This window comes from Puma concolor, chromosome B3, assembly GCF_028749965.1.
Source record: "Puma concolor isolate L17-30 chromosome B3, mPumCon1.1.hap2, whole genome shotgun sequence".
In the NCBI taxonomy this organism is placed as follows: Eukaryota; Metazoa; Chordata; class Mammalia; order Carnivora; family Felidae; genus Puma; species Puma concolor.
The window spans coordinates 48263805-48277502 of record NC_141672.1 but is presented as its reverse complement, the minus strand read 5'-3'; the positions used below and the strand labels follow the sequence as shown (position 1 = coordinate 48277502).

The 13698-nt window shown below is 34.4% G+C and overlaps 1 protein-coding gene across 2 annotated transcripts in view; it reads right to left on the bottom strand.

The window, feature by feature from the left end:
• Nucleotides 1-806: 806 nt before the first annotated feature.
• The window catches only part of ERO1A (endoplasmic reticulum oxidoreductase 1 alpha), a 47585-nt gene continuing 34693 nt past the window's right edge, over nucleotides 807-13698 (bottom strand). For both annotated transcript variants that reach the window (XM_086709748.1, XM_086709749.1), the window contains 7 exons: nucleotides 12833-12859; nucleotides 12612-12704; nucleotides 11524-11770; nucleotides 10746-10815; nucleotides 5577-5663; nucleotides 5357-5490; nucleotides 807-3864 (listed from right to left, as the gene is read on the bottom strand). In XM_086709748.1, coding sequence (XP_086565874.1) covers nucleotides 3804-3864; nucleotides 5357-5490; nucleotides 5577-5663; nucleotides 10746-10815; nucleotides 11524-11770; nucleotides 12612-12704; nucleotides 12833-12859 — 719 coding nt within the window. In that variant the 3' untranslated portion in view covers nucleotides 807-3803. The remainder of the gene's footprint in view (nucleotides 3865-5356; nucleotides 5491-5576; nucleotides 5664-10745; nucleotides 10816-11523; nucleotides 11771-12611; nucleotides 12705-12832; nucleotides 12860-13698) is intronic.

Below are 13698 nucleotides of genomic sequence, written 5' to 3'. Positions count from 1 at the left end.
ACTGATGACACTGACTTCTGTCATACAAGCATAAGAACCCTGGTGCTACCAAAGAAAAGAGAAAAATATCAGGAATTACAGATGATAGTTTGCTGTTTGTGAGCTTATATTTATATCTGGACATTGTGTCTCTTAATATTGTACACTAATTTGACATGAACTGGCACACACTTTATTTAAAAATAGCAATATGATTGTGATAGTATGTTTATTCAAACATTTAGCTAAGAAAAATCTTTGTAAGGGGCGCCTAGGTGGCTCGGTCAGTTAAGCATCCAACTTCAGCTCAGGTCATGATCTCACAGTTTGTGAGCTGGAGCCCTGTGTGGGGCTCTGTGCTGACAGCTCAGAGCCTGGAGCCTGCTTCAGATTCTGTCTCCCTCTCTTTCTGCCCCTCCCCCACTCACGTTGTCTTTCTCAAAAATAAACATCAACAAAACTAATTTTTAAAAAAGTACAATGCTTAAAAAAATTTTTTTGTATGACATGACTTCTAACACCTCTCTCTTTCTCTTTGAATTTTAAACAGGAATAAATTTATCTAGCCTGTAATCTTGGGCAGCTATTCATTGATTACTTGAGAAATTCTTCAGTGATGTTGCCTTTTCCCCTAAAAGAAGAGTTCTTACTATTTTTTCCATAATAGAATCCCTTTATAGTTTGCCAAAACCACACCAAATTTTGAATGCAGTTTTAGGAGATTTTCTGGCCACCCCCCCCCCTGAAGTCCACAAATCCTTGGGAATCTATTAACTCTTGTTGTAAAGAATATTTGGAGTGAAGGTATGACCTCTAATGCAATAAAGTTGTCATTTTAAAAGCAATTTATTCAACAAACATTTATTAAGTGTTCAAATGCCAAAAACTATGCTATGGAGATGCAAAAATGGATAAAGTTCCTTTTCCTGCCCTTAAGGAGCTCACATTCTAGTAAAGGAGGCTTAAAAAAAATACAGTACAATAAGTGACACAGTAGAGGTAGGTTGTAATTACAGTGGTGACATTTAAGAGGAAATTAGACGATCCTCCTTGGGTGAAATAAGGAAGATTTCACAGAGACGGGCTCTCTGCTGGCCTCCAGGGAGACACGGGAATGTTCCAGGTGGGGAAGGATGGCTAGAGCACCTGATGCAAAAAGAACAGCACGCATCAAGGTGTGGAGGCCTGATCCTGGCACATTTGAAGAATTAAGTGTTTTATCAGAGCATGGGGGCTGGGGTGGCACTGGAGACACATCAGAGGACCTTGTTAGAGTGCTTCTAGAAAGCCTGCTGTGGCAGCATGGTGGGGCACACGAGGGGAAACAGGCTGAGAATAAGGAGACAGGTTAGTGTAGTGCTCTAGGTTAGAGCAAACAAAAGGGAAAGACAGAGAAATGGAGATAAACTCCACAGCGCTTAGACACCGACTGGACAGGGGAAGATGGAGAGGAGTGAGCCTAGAGAATTAAGATGATGATGGTTCTGAAATTAGCCAGAGTAAGGAACACGGGCATAAGAATCGATTTGGGAGGAGAGTGATTAAGATATACAAGCATCTGTGGAACAACGGTAAAGACATGTAGTAAACAGATGGATTGACAGGTGTGGACTAATAATAAGGATTTAGAAATCATTGAATCAGAATTACTCAAGAGTGAAAAGTGGTGGTGATTAAGGGCAAGAATGAAAGTCAGAGGAATAACATTTAAGGCACTAATGAAAAGAAGCTACAAAGGGAAGTATCCAGGAGTGAAATATAAGAAACCCTGGGGAGAAAAGGAACCCTGGGACTGCCAACAGTGTCAAATGCAGGAAAACAAAAGTCAAATGGCTTGTGAACTGAACTGTAAATTTATAATTTGAATTTTTGACTTCAAAAGAAGCAATTGTTAGGAACAACAGAGCCAAAAGCAAGATTTTGGTTATGGAGCAAGTGGGAGGTGACAAAGTGATGATGGGAATACTCTTTCAAAACAACTGACTTTAAGAGAGGGCAGGGCAGGACATGAAAGTTTGAGCAGCATACAGACAAAATTACCATTTAAACCCATCTTCCACATGTTCAGATACTACAAATGTCCTTTAAACTTTTACACATGGCACTTACTCCATGCTCCTTTGAGTCTCCAACAATATTGACTTAATTAGTAAATGTCTTTCTTTTCCTGCCTTATTCAAATGAGGGGTGGGAAGAAAATATGACATATTGTTAAACTTAGCTCTGTGATTATTCATTTAAAATATACTGAATACAAATTCATACATTCATTCAACAAATATGTATTGGATACCCACTATGTGCTTACTACGTGCTTGGCACTACGCCAGGCTTTAGAAAGGGCACAGAAAAGAAAAAGTATACAGCAGTATAAAATGATATTTCTAAACCATTATATAAATAAATCCTGCTTTATTAATAATGTGACATCTCAACATGATACACCTGCTAAAACGCATAGAGGGCACATCCTTTTGAGGTATAGTTTTTTTCATTCACAATTAGCATGTGATCAAAATTCTTATACTTCTTCAAATATTTTTATCATTGAAGGACTGCCACTAATGAAAACCTCCCGAAATTGGTTAAGTTTTAGGGAGAAAAAGGAAATGAACCTCACGTACAAAAAAAATTATACGCCCTATGACTATACATATCAGGCATTAAGAGGGCAACAAAAAAAGAACTTTACAGTGGAACTCAAAATGATTCCTTATTCTAAGGCTTACCGTATGATAGTTCCACTTTTATTTTTTCCTGAAAAAATCATTTAAAAAAATTATTCAGTATTACACACTGAAGTATTTATAAGGCTCAAAGGGCATGATGCCTGAAATGGACTTGCAAATGATTTAGGAAAAAACAGTATATGTCTGTATATATACAGAGAGAGCATGATAGATGAAGCAAACGTGAACGATTCGTGAATCTGGGTAAAAGAGTTCTTTGTACTATCCTGGAAACTTCTGTAAATTTGAAATCATATAAAAATAAAGAGTTTCCCCCAAATTTTATTCAGCACTAGGTAAAGTATTAGGAGAATAAATATATAAATCTATTCAACTTTTCACAATGTTTAGAAATCCCTTAAGTCTTTGAGTTGGTATTATATCTTTCTAGACACCAAAACGAGCCAATCAAAATAGCAATATAATTCTAAAACAGATTTATTTCATACCAATGTACTTTTTGGGTTGCTAGATTAAACACAGGATTCCCAGTTAAATCTGAATTTTAAACAGGAAATAATTTTTGGTGTAAGTCTGTCCCAAATATTGCCTAAAGCAAGCTTACCTTAAAACATTATTCATTTTTTACCTGAAAGTCAAATTTAACTGGGCATTCTGTATTTTTTTTTTTTTTTCACTAAAGCTGGTAACCCTCAATGTACTGAAAAATTTTAGGCTGTTAATTATGGATTATTCATGAGCCTCCTCAGCATTTTCCTATAAAGCGGTCAACACACCGACCATAGCTTTATTTATATTACATCTTCTTAACACAAAATTCTTGAGAGACTTACAACATTTACTTAGTTTTAACATATATGAATTTGATAATCCTCATTTTATTCAATGTTAAACTTTAAAATTTTTACCACATCAACAAAGTATTACTTTTACTCACAATAATATTATACACAGACTTAACACAATTAAAAAAAATTGTCTACTTAAAACAATATAATTCTCCTTTTACAAAAGCAGCTTTATATAAAATGTTTGGCTTAAGAATGTCATTGCTCATATGCCTCTGAATGAAATTCCACTCTTTGGCCTTCATAGTCCAGAAACAGGCACATTTCAACTTGTTTTCTGTTTTCTTTAATGAATATTTTGTAACAAATTCCTGAAGTTTTCTAATTCTTTCACACTTGTGGAAATTCTGTAAACAAACAAAAAAATTTCACTCAGAAACTATCATAGATATCTTTTCTGTTATTCAACTCTGCATTTTTTAGAGCACAGAAAAATTTTCAAGTAATTTATTTTAGTAAATTTAAAGATGTATAAACCACGTTGTCAATTTTGATGTACTTGAGTTCTTAATTTGATGTGGTAGAACTAAGATAATATTGCCCTGAAATTAGTTATTTTTCAGTATTGAAAACTTAGTATTAAATGTTTAAAATACAGAATTATAAGTACATAAACACTAAAATACTTAGATATTTAAAGTATTCATAAGTATAGTCACATGCTTAGCATTTAAAGTACATAAGTATAAATTACATAAGCATTAAAATATGTAGTTTATTTTTTTTTAATTTTTTTTTTCAACGTTTATTTATTTTTGGGACAGAGAGAGACAGAGCCTGAACGGGGGAGGGGCAGAGAGAGAGGGGGACACAGAATCGGAAACAGGCTCCAGGCTCTGAGCCATCAGCCCAGAGCCTGACGCGGGGCTCGAACTCACGGACCGCGAGATCGTGACCTGGCTGAAGTCGGACGTTTAACCGACTGCGCCACCCAGGCGCCCCTAAAATATGTAGTTTAAATATGCATAAGTATATGAATAGTGAAACTCATCAATATTCCATATTTAGTAAATACACAAGAATCAAAGCTTTTGGACTACAAAGAGTGACAATAGTAAATATGTGACCAAATTGTTTTCACTACTTTTTATAAAAGTTTGATTATTATTTTGAAGTGTATTTTATTCTGCTCTCCACCATAAAAAAAGTACCATAATTCTCAATGAACTAAAACGTTAAGTTTCTGTGTACTAGAGAATAATTTTGAAGGTCAATTATTTCAAACCCAAAATATTAAATCATATTTTTTTTAAAGTGAAGAAATGTCATCCTTAGAAAATGTCGTTTGTATAAATCTCTGCATTCTCTACAAACAGTAGTCAGCAGGAAATGCATCTATACATAAAGTATAGATGTATAATGTATACATTATAATGTATAAAGTATAATGTAAGTTCCTTATTTCAAGTTTATCTTCCAATCATTTTAAAAAATTATTTTTAAAGAATTATTAACCTTTTCACATAATGGTGAATCCACAAAGAAATTGTATACATATACCTATTTTGAACAACATGATTTTTTCCAGGACCTTCAAAAAATATGTGGGCAGCACAAAAACTACTTTTAAATAATTAGAAAAATATACACAAATTCAGTAAAATTTTATGTGAATACTGAATTCTAATCAATAAATTAATCATAATTATAAAAATCAATAGACAAAAGTAAAGAATATCATCTAATGATTGTGTGTGCCTACATTTCATAAGATCACAGAATTCTGTAGTGAAAAAATTTCACTAAAAAGGATATTCCTTACCCGTTTTATCTGAGAGTGTATGTGTTGCACTAGATTTACTTGGCTAACAGAAACAATTTAAGTACATTCAAACTAACCTTCCAAATGCATTAAATAATGATACTATTTCTTGTCGGGTTAGATGGAATTCATAGCTGGGCCCACTTTCTGGCATATTTGCTATCAGTTTCTCAGAAAACAAAATCTTCAGAGCAGTCCCCAAACCCTGTATCTATAATAGAAATAAGAAAAAAAAAAGTCAGAAAATTCTTTGGGTAAAGAATAAATGAAAAATAAGATTGAGCTAGATTTACTTACCTGAAGCTTTCCCCACAGTCGACACTTAAAACAACCAACACAATCCATGATTCTAGAAATATTTCTAAAATGCAGTCGAAAGTCCTCCTGAAAACAATTTAACGAGATTTTATTTATATTTAGTATATAATCAAACACTAAGTGTTTTCTGAGTGCCTTCTATGTGTCCAGCACTGTGCAGGGGACTAAAGGGGATTGAAAAAGGGGAAGAGAATTAAAATCCACATTCACTGAGCACCCCTGCGTACCAGAATCTACATACACAATTTCATTTTAACTTCCCCGCAAATCCAAAAGCAAACGTTATTATAATCTACATGAATTAAAAAAACAAGGTTCAGAGAGGTTAGGTTGCCCAAACTCCCACGTGTAGGAAACAGCAAACAAAGACCCCTGGCCTGCCTGACTCAGAAACTAAACTATCTGCAAATATACAAAAAGGTAACTGAGTTGAGATGTTTTGCTTTATGTGATTATTAACTATATTAAATATCAGAAGAAGGGGGACAGGCGTAGAATGGCATCATTTACCAAGAAAGAAAAAAAAGGGGCACCTGGGTGGCTCACTTGGTTAATATCGAACTCTTGTTGGTTTTAGCTCAGATCATGATCTGGCAGTTTGTGAGTTCTAGCCCCTGCTTGGGATTCTCTCTCTTTCCCTCTCTCTCTGCCCTTCCCTCGCTCAAGCTCTCTCCCTTTCTATCTCTTGCTCTCTCTCAAAAATAAATAAATAAACTTTAAAAAAAAAAAAAGAGAGAGAGGGAGGGAGAAATTTCAAAATTTGGCTCCATAAAAGTTAAAGAAAGCTTTGCTTTCTGGTATTAATTAGGTAAAACAATCAGATATTTTATTATTAATAATATTTTACCATATTTTTATTTTTAAATATATTTATAATTAATATTATCATACAGAAATATACAGAATATAGTGAACATCCAGGTATATGTCACCAATCTTTAAAAGAAACTATCACAAGTACCACAGAAACCTCTATGTATGCCTCCAAAGTCCTGTATCCTACTCTCTATAATTATTCTGAATTTGATGTTTATTGTTCCCTTTTTGGTTTTATACTTTTAATATGTAGGTATATATTCTATAACACTAAGGTATTACATTGTTTATAATAGGAAAAAATTAATCCAGATCATCCAAAAGTAGTATATGTCCTTAAGGAGTAAGTAAAAAAGATAGGAAACCAAGAACACATCCTACTTTTACTCCAATGGAAATTAGTTTGCCAAGTGACTCCTTCTGTCCTGGACTTGTACTGGAATCCCAAGCTTTAAGCAGGAAATTTGACATACATTTCTGACTGAATATCCATTGTACCAGTCAGCCCACAGTTTGAGGAGTGTGTAGCACTTCTCTATTTTTAAATGTGACAAACCACACACTGGGCTCAACCAGAAGAGAACAGGACCAATGACTTTAAAATGGGAATAAATCAGCAAAGACTGGAACCCACTTTCAAAGTGTATTCACAATTCATCCTGAGGATACTTCTTCCCTAGATGCTTTATTCAGCTTGAGGCTTTGAAGTAGGTGTAATGTACAAAAGATTTTTTTCTAGGATCCCAGATCTTGTATCTTTATCAATATAAATTTTGTATTAATTTAGTATAAAGCCCAAGTCAATAATATTACCATTTGTTAACAATATTCTACATCTTATGTTTCTGTACCTTTTGCACTGAGTTCAGTAAGAGGTAATCTGAATTTTAAACCTACTTTTTAAAAATATTTACCCAGTAATATTACTCTAAGTAAATTTTGGTGATTTAAGGTTTCCTTTAAACTTGTGTTTTAACCTGAATTAAAGAAAAATCACACTTTGGGGCACCTGGGTGGCTCAGTCGGTTAAGCATCCGACTTCAGCTGAGGTCATGATCACACGGTTTGTGGGTTCGAGCCCCACGTCAGGCTCTGTGCTCACAGCTCAGAGCCTGGAGCCTGCTTCGGATTCTGTGTCTCCCTCTCTCTGCCCCTCCCTAGTTTGCACTCTCTTTCTCGCTCTCAAAAATAAATACATTTAAAAAAAAATTTTTTTTAATCACACTTTTAACAATAACAGCATAGTAAAATTACTCTAAAGCAGATGTCCCGATCCTATGAAGTGCTGACCTCTGAAGGGTTCAATAATTACAAGGGCCTACAAAATCCATATGTAGACAAGCATTGCCTACAGACAGAATAGATCTCATGTATGCACTATAAATTTCCAAATGAATATAAATGCTATGATCAATAAAACACAACTTTTACCTTAAAAGTGTTACCAAATGTATTTTAGCCTTTTGGTAATTATATTGTCATAATCTATAGATACAAAAAATACTACTCTCACAGGGAGAGCTTAAAAGTTTTTGACTTTAGGGACTCTCATAGTTGGAAAGGTTGGAAGCCTCTGTTCTAAAAGACTGTGCTTGCTTTTGTAGACACCTAAATTCAGTATCTGGATCTATGTTTGTTAATTCAAATACTTGAATGTGGCAGCTCTTGAGTAAATCTTTGTATGGCATACACAGAGAGTAAGCATGATTGCTTACAATAGCCAAAATAACACTGCAAAATTAAAGCAAAGCACAATTGCTTATGTGAATTTAATATGCCAGAACCAAATTAATAAGCTAGAAATTTACTACATCAGACCAGGAGAAAATATCTGTGACTTCACAAATATCAATGTCCAATAACCTAAATATATTCCAAAGTTATCTCGGATTAGGAGAATTTATGATCCTTAAAATAACCAGAACCTAAATCACTTATAGATTCTCCTTGTTTATGTATACAGCTTTTAGGTCAGTACTTTAAATTATAGTCAGTGGGTAGAATGAACAAACATGCTGTGGTTACATACCGTAGTTTATATTCAGTGAAACCAACTGACCAAAACCCAATTCTCACCCGATCCTTAAATGTTTTAAAAGCCTTCAAGTGAGATCCTACTCTATTTTGAGTTGAACACTAAACAATTCTTTCATGCAGTCTTCTATTTCTAACCATACATTGACAGAGTATAAAGCAGATGAGATTTTTTTGAGAGAGAAGGGGCACAAGTAAGCAAGAGGCAGAGAGAGGGAGGAAGGGAGAGAAAGAGACAGAGTGAGAGAGAGAATCCCATGAAGGGCAGAGAGAGAGAGATACAGAGAAGCATGGCTCACCCCAAGCGGGGCTTGAGCTCACCTGATGTGGGACTTGAACTCACAAACCATGAGATCATGACCTGAGCAGAACTCAGATGTTTAACCGATTGAATCACCCAGGCGCCCAAGATGAGATTTTAAAATGAATTTATACATACCCGAAACTAATATAACACCCTATATTAATTATAAAAAATAAAACTTAATGTGATGGTTCAAATCCATTGTGTTCACCATAAACTACTTTAAGAAAGTAAACTCTCTGATATTAACAAATTTTCTTGTTTTTTTACTTTTTTATTATAAAAGAATTCAGAAATCTGAATTCTGAAAAAATCCTATTAAACTCCATAGGACATCAAAGATGAGTGTTCCCCCATCTTTAGGAGCCCACTGAGTGGATGCCGGCTCCATGACTTCTAAGTGTCAATGAAGGCAGAGTCAGACATATAGTTAGGGAGAGGGAATGGCTACAGCCATGACCAAAGTACGTTCAATATTTCCACAATGGGAGCGAGACCAATGTGGCATGGAGATGTGTTTCTTCATTTCCCCAGGCCCAGCAAGGAGGCCAGCTCCCCACTCCTACATCTGGCCCATCCTCCAAACAGGTCTTGGGCGGATCCCGCTGCCAAGGCCCTAGGGCTTAGCATGTCCATATCATCCTGAAACCAAAAGGCCAGGGCTCCTTTGGCGCAACTTGTCCCACAGTCACAAGGGCTGATCCACACTGGACATCTCCAAGCCAGAGATAGGACTCTGGGAGACTGCATTTATATGGATCCTGAGACGAACCTTGATAGATAGTAAAAGATGTCATTAAACTTGAAAAAAAAAAAAAAGCTGAGTGTTTCAGAGTTTTGATAAAATTAAAACATTATGAGAAATATTTCTAATCTGCACAATATAAAAAGAGTTGATGCAAAACAAGCTCCTATAAAACAGCAAGTATACTAAAAATAAGGATGACAGTGAAAATAGTAGAAAAAAGTCTTTTTACGGTATCTTCCCCCTCACTTTTAACTTCCTGGAAGCTGCCTGGGAGGTTATATAAGCACTGAAGTATGTATTTCTAGCAAGAATGCTTTCAGTAGGAGGTAGATGGGAGGTCAAAAATAACTATTATTTCATAGCAAAAAAAAAAAAAAAAGAGTGAGAAAAGTATTGTGTTTGCAAACTGCATAAAATCAGGTTCTTTCCCTATAGAAAAAACAAAGAATAACAAAACAGAGAAATATTGCCATAAATATTCTGAAAAAAATCAGATCAAGCCCAGAGCTCCTGAGGGCCACCTGCCTTTCCTTACCTATAGTTTTGTAACAAAGAACAGTAACATAATTTTACTTGAGTCCCCAAATAAACTGGAGTCTGCTGAGGGTAGAAGCTGTCCCTTCCTTTAATGAAAGAATCCTATTTTGCATATAGTGAGTGTTTAATAAATCTTCCCAGTAATATGTTATATTTGTAGGATTTTGATGCAAATATACACAAAGATGGTCTTTGCCTGAGCTTATACCCCTATTAAGAGACAATCCTCATTTTGTAGGGTATCATGTCGTTTCTTCCCATGGCTACATGCTGGCTTTCCTAAATACCTTTAATTCCTGCTGAATGAGATAAACGACAAACACTGTGCCCTCTCTCCCTAAAGAGGATCTTTGTAATTTAACCAAAACCATTTTCAGAAAGACAGACTAATATTGTCATTCATGCTCTAGATTCCTCTCCCTTAATTTACAAGTTCTATTTGCTACGAGACCATCAATGTGAAAGCCATCTGTAAAGTGTGCAGTGACACACAGATTTCAGTCGTTAACTTTGAACACAATACAAACTAGATATTAAGCTGACCTGCATTTGGACTTCCTTTTTTCGAGGAAAAGAAAGTTTATGACTCTGGCTTTTCATATAATTTCATATTTATATAATAAGATTTATTGTTAATTATAAAAACATGGGCTTATATTCATACCTGCATAAGAGTTTGAAACTAAAAATTAAAGTATAAAATCATTACCTTCAGTTTGTTTGCTTCTTTTTTATCCCCAGCAAAAAAGGAATTCTCATCAAAATGCAAAGGAAATGATCTGCATTTCAAAACAGAGAAGATTCATTTTCAGGTATTATAAAATATTAAAAGTCCCGCTAATATAACATTTCACAGGTCAGTGATGAATAATATAATTAAATAGAGTAGAAAATATAAGGGCGCCTGGGTGGCTCAGTAGGTTGAGCTCCGACTTCAGCTCGGGTCATGATTTCACGGTTAGTGAGTTCAAGCCCTGCATTGGACTCTGGTGCCGACAGCTCAGAGCCCGGAGCCTGCTTTGGATTCTGTGTCTCCTGCTTTCTCTGCCCCTCCCCAGCTGCACGCTATTTCTCTCTCTCAAAAAATAAATAAACGTTAAAAAAAAAATGTTTTTTTTTTAAAAAGAAAAGAAAATACAGTAAAATCAACACTCTTGCCCCAAAACAAATTCTTATCCACAAATCTAAAACAACTACATAAAATAGAAGTTTGGCCTTAAACCCAGTGTGTTCAACTGAAAATGAAAATAATGTAGGTATCAAGTACTACCAGAATAATTCTTTAAAAACTTGTGGCTTATAGTACCTAAGTCAAAACAAAAACAAAATGCAATTCTAAAAGACCTATGTGCAAAATTAACTTCTAATTATTTTTTTTAAATAATTTTCCCTTCTTTAAATTCAATGTTCAAGAATTGAACTTTGGATATCGCCTGTCACTCTTCTACTAATATTTTAAGTTGTACAAGTTGTAATATGTAATTTACTTGATTTCATGAAGTATTTCCAGAAGTAACATTTTGTTTTCTGCATCCTGAACTTTATTTCCAGTGAAGAGTTGAAAATCTGGGCGCTCAAAGAATGGTACCACTTTAGATAAAGCCCTTAATTCTATTAAGTAGAGAAAATACAAATTCTTAAGCCTTCTTGGACCTTCTCCTTCAGTCAAAATTCCATCAAACCGCTGCTGAAATTCTGTAATGTTGTGTCCCCATTTCTTTTCCAACCACGTTTCTAAGAACAAAGAAAAATTAAATAAATATTAAAATCTGAATTTTAAAATTAACTTTCAGTTTACTTACATTGGGTTATTTATGCCTACAGAAGTTAGTTTCGTTTTGTATTTTAAAATATATAACAATGAAATGTGCTTTTGTAATTTAAATTTTAATAGTTCTACATTAATATTTTATCTTCTAGGATCCATCCTTAAAAGAAAAATAAATTCACTGTTGTACTGAGAAATATGGTTTCACAAAAATCAAATTTTTGAATATAAACATATTTATAAAACCAAAATACACAATTTAAACATGACTATCCAAAATTACTAATAAGTTTGAAGCCCTATTTAAAATTATAGTTACTATATTTTGCTCCTGAGACATAGAGCTACTTTAAATTCCAGAAGAAATAGGTTGCTGATGAAAATCAACCATGGTCTTGTTTTGCAACAGCACTTTTAAAACATAAAGAGAAATGGGAAATGCTTTTACCCATTAAACTCCAGGCCTAAAGCTGGCACACAAATAAAAGGGTTTTAATACAGTAATATCTAATGAATAACAAACTGTACTTTAAGGAGCTATTTTAACTCCCGTAACAAAAGAATATTTCCAAAGTGATGTGTACAATTTTGAGCAGTTTCTTAAAAGAAGGTAAAGAGAGCTCTGATCATGCTGAACATGTCCTTATAATACAGTTCCTACATTCCTGATTACTACCAGTTAAGAATGAATTTTTACTGCCTAATATTCAATAGGGTCAACTTTTTCCCATTAAGGTAAATACCAAAACATTTTAAGAATATCTGAAAATAAATGTGGTAAAATAAATAGCATTGAATGTCACATACCTTGTAGAAGATATCGTGCACTCAAATGCACATTAATGCTTGCATGTAGGCCAGATATAAGTCTGTAGAATGCTCTTTTTTCTACACAGAGGCCTAAAAATAGTAATTTAGTAAGAGAAACTTCATATGTGAAACTTGTACCATTATAAAATTAATTTCGTATGTCTTTAAAAATGAAAAACATTTTTAACATTTAAATTTGCTTAAAAGTTTCCAATTACCTTCTAGCCAGCTGTAAAAAGTGTTCTCTGAAATTGAAAGAAAATAAGTCACAAAGCTGTAAAAATGCCAAAATGTAAGTTTTTCAATATATAATAGCAAATTTGTGCCAAACAATGATTTAAGAATTAACAAAAGGTCAAATTTTTATTTGCAATTTCTCCAAAGAAAGGAGAGAAGTTCTTGGTGTGGATTCAATTAAGTACCATTCTCTTGCTCAGTCTTTATTTTATTTCTTTTCTTTTTTTTTTTTTTTAAATAGGCTTCCTGCCGAGTGCAGAGCCCAACATGGGGCTTGAACTCACAACTGTGGTCTCAAGACCTGAGGTGAGATTAAGAATTGGATGCTTAGGTGTGCCTGCGTGGCTCAGTTGGTTATTCAAGCCCCGCGTTGGGCTCTGTGCAGAAAGCTTGGAGCCTAGAGCCTGCTTTGGATTCTGTGTCTCCCTTCCTCTGCCTCCCTCTCTCTTTCTCTCTCAAAAATAAATAAACCTTAAAAAAAAAAAAAGTAAAGAAAAGAAAAAAAGAGTTGGATGCTAAGGGTTAAGCCACCCAGGCACCCACTCTTGCCCAGTCTTTAAAAGGAGTCAGCATTGCCTTAGGTAGCCTAGGTCTCATAACTTTCCAGGTAAAATGTTTTACATGAGGTCAGAACACAGGTGATGCTATGAAAATTAATAACTCATATGCTTTTCTAAATTTGCAAGTAAACAGAATTTATGAAATAGAATTGGTAGTGTATTATTTGCATTCAGCTTATGCCATTTTATGCCATTCAGTATATCAAAGAAGCAATACATGGAAATGTTATAATACCAAATATCGCTTATATTCTATGACCCAATCAGATCACTGTTCCTATACTTAG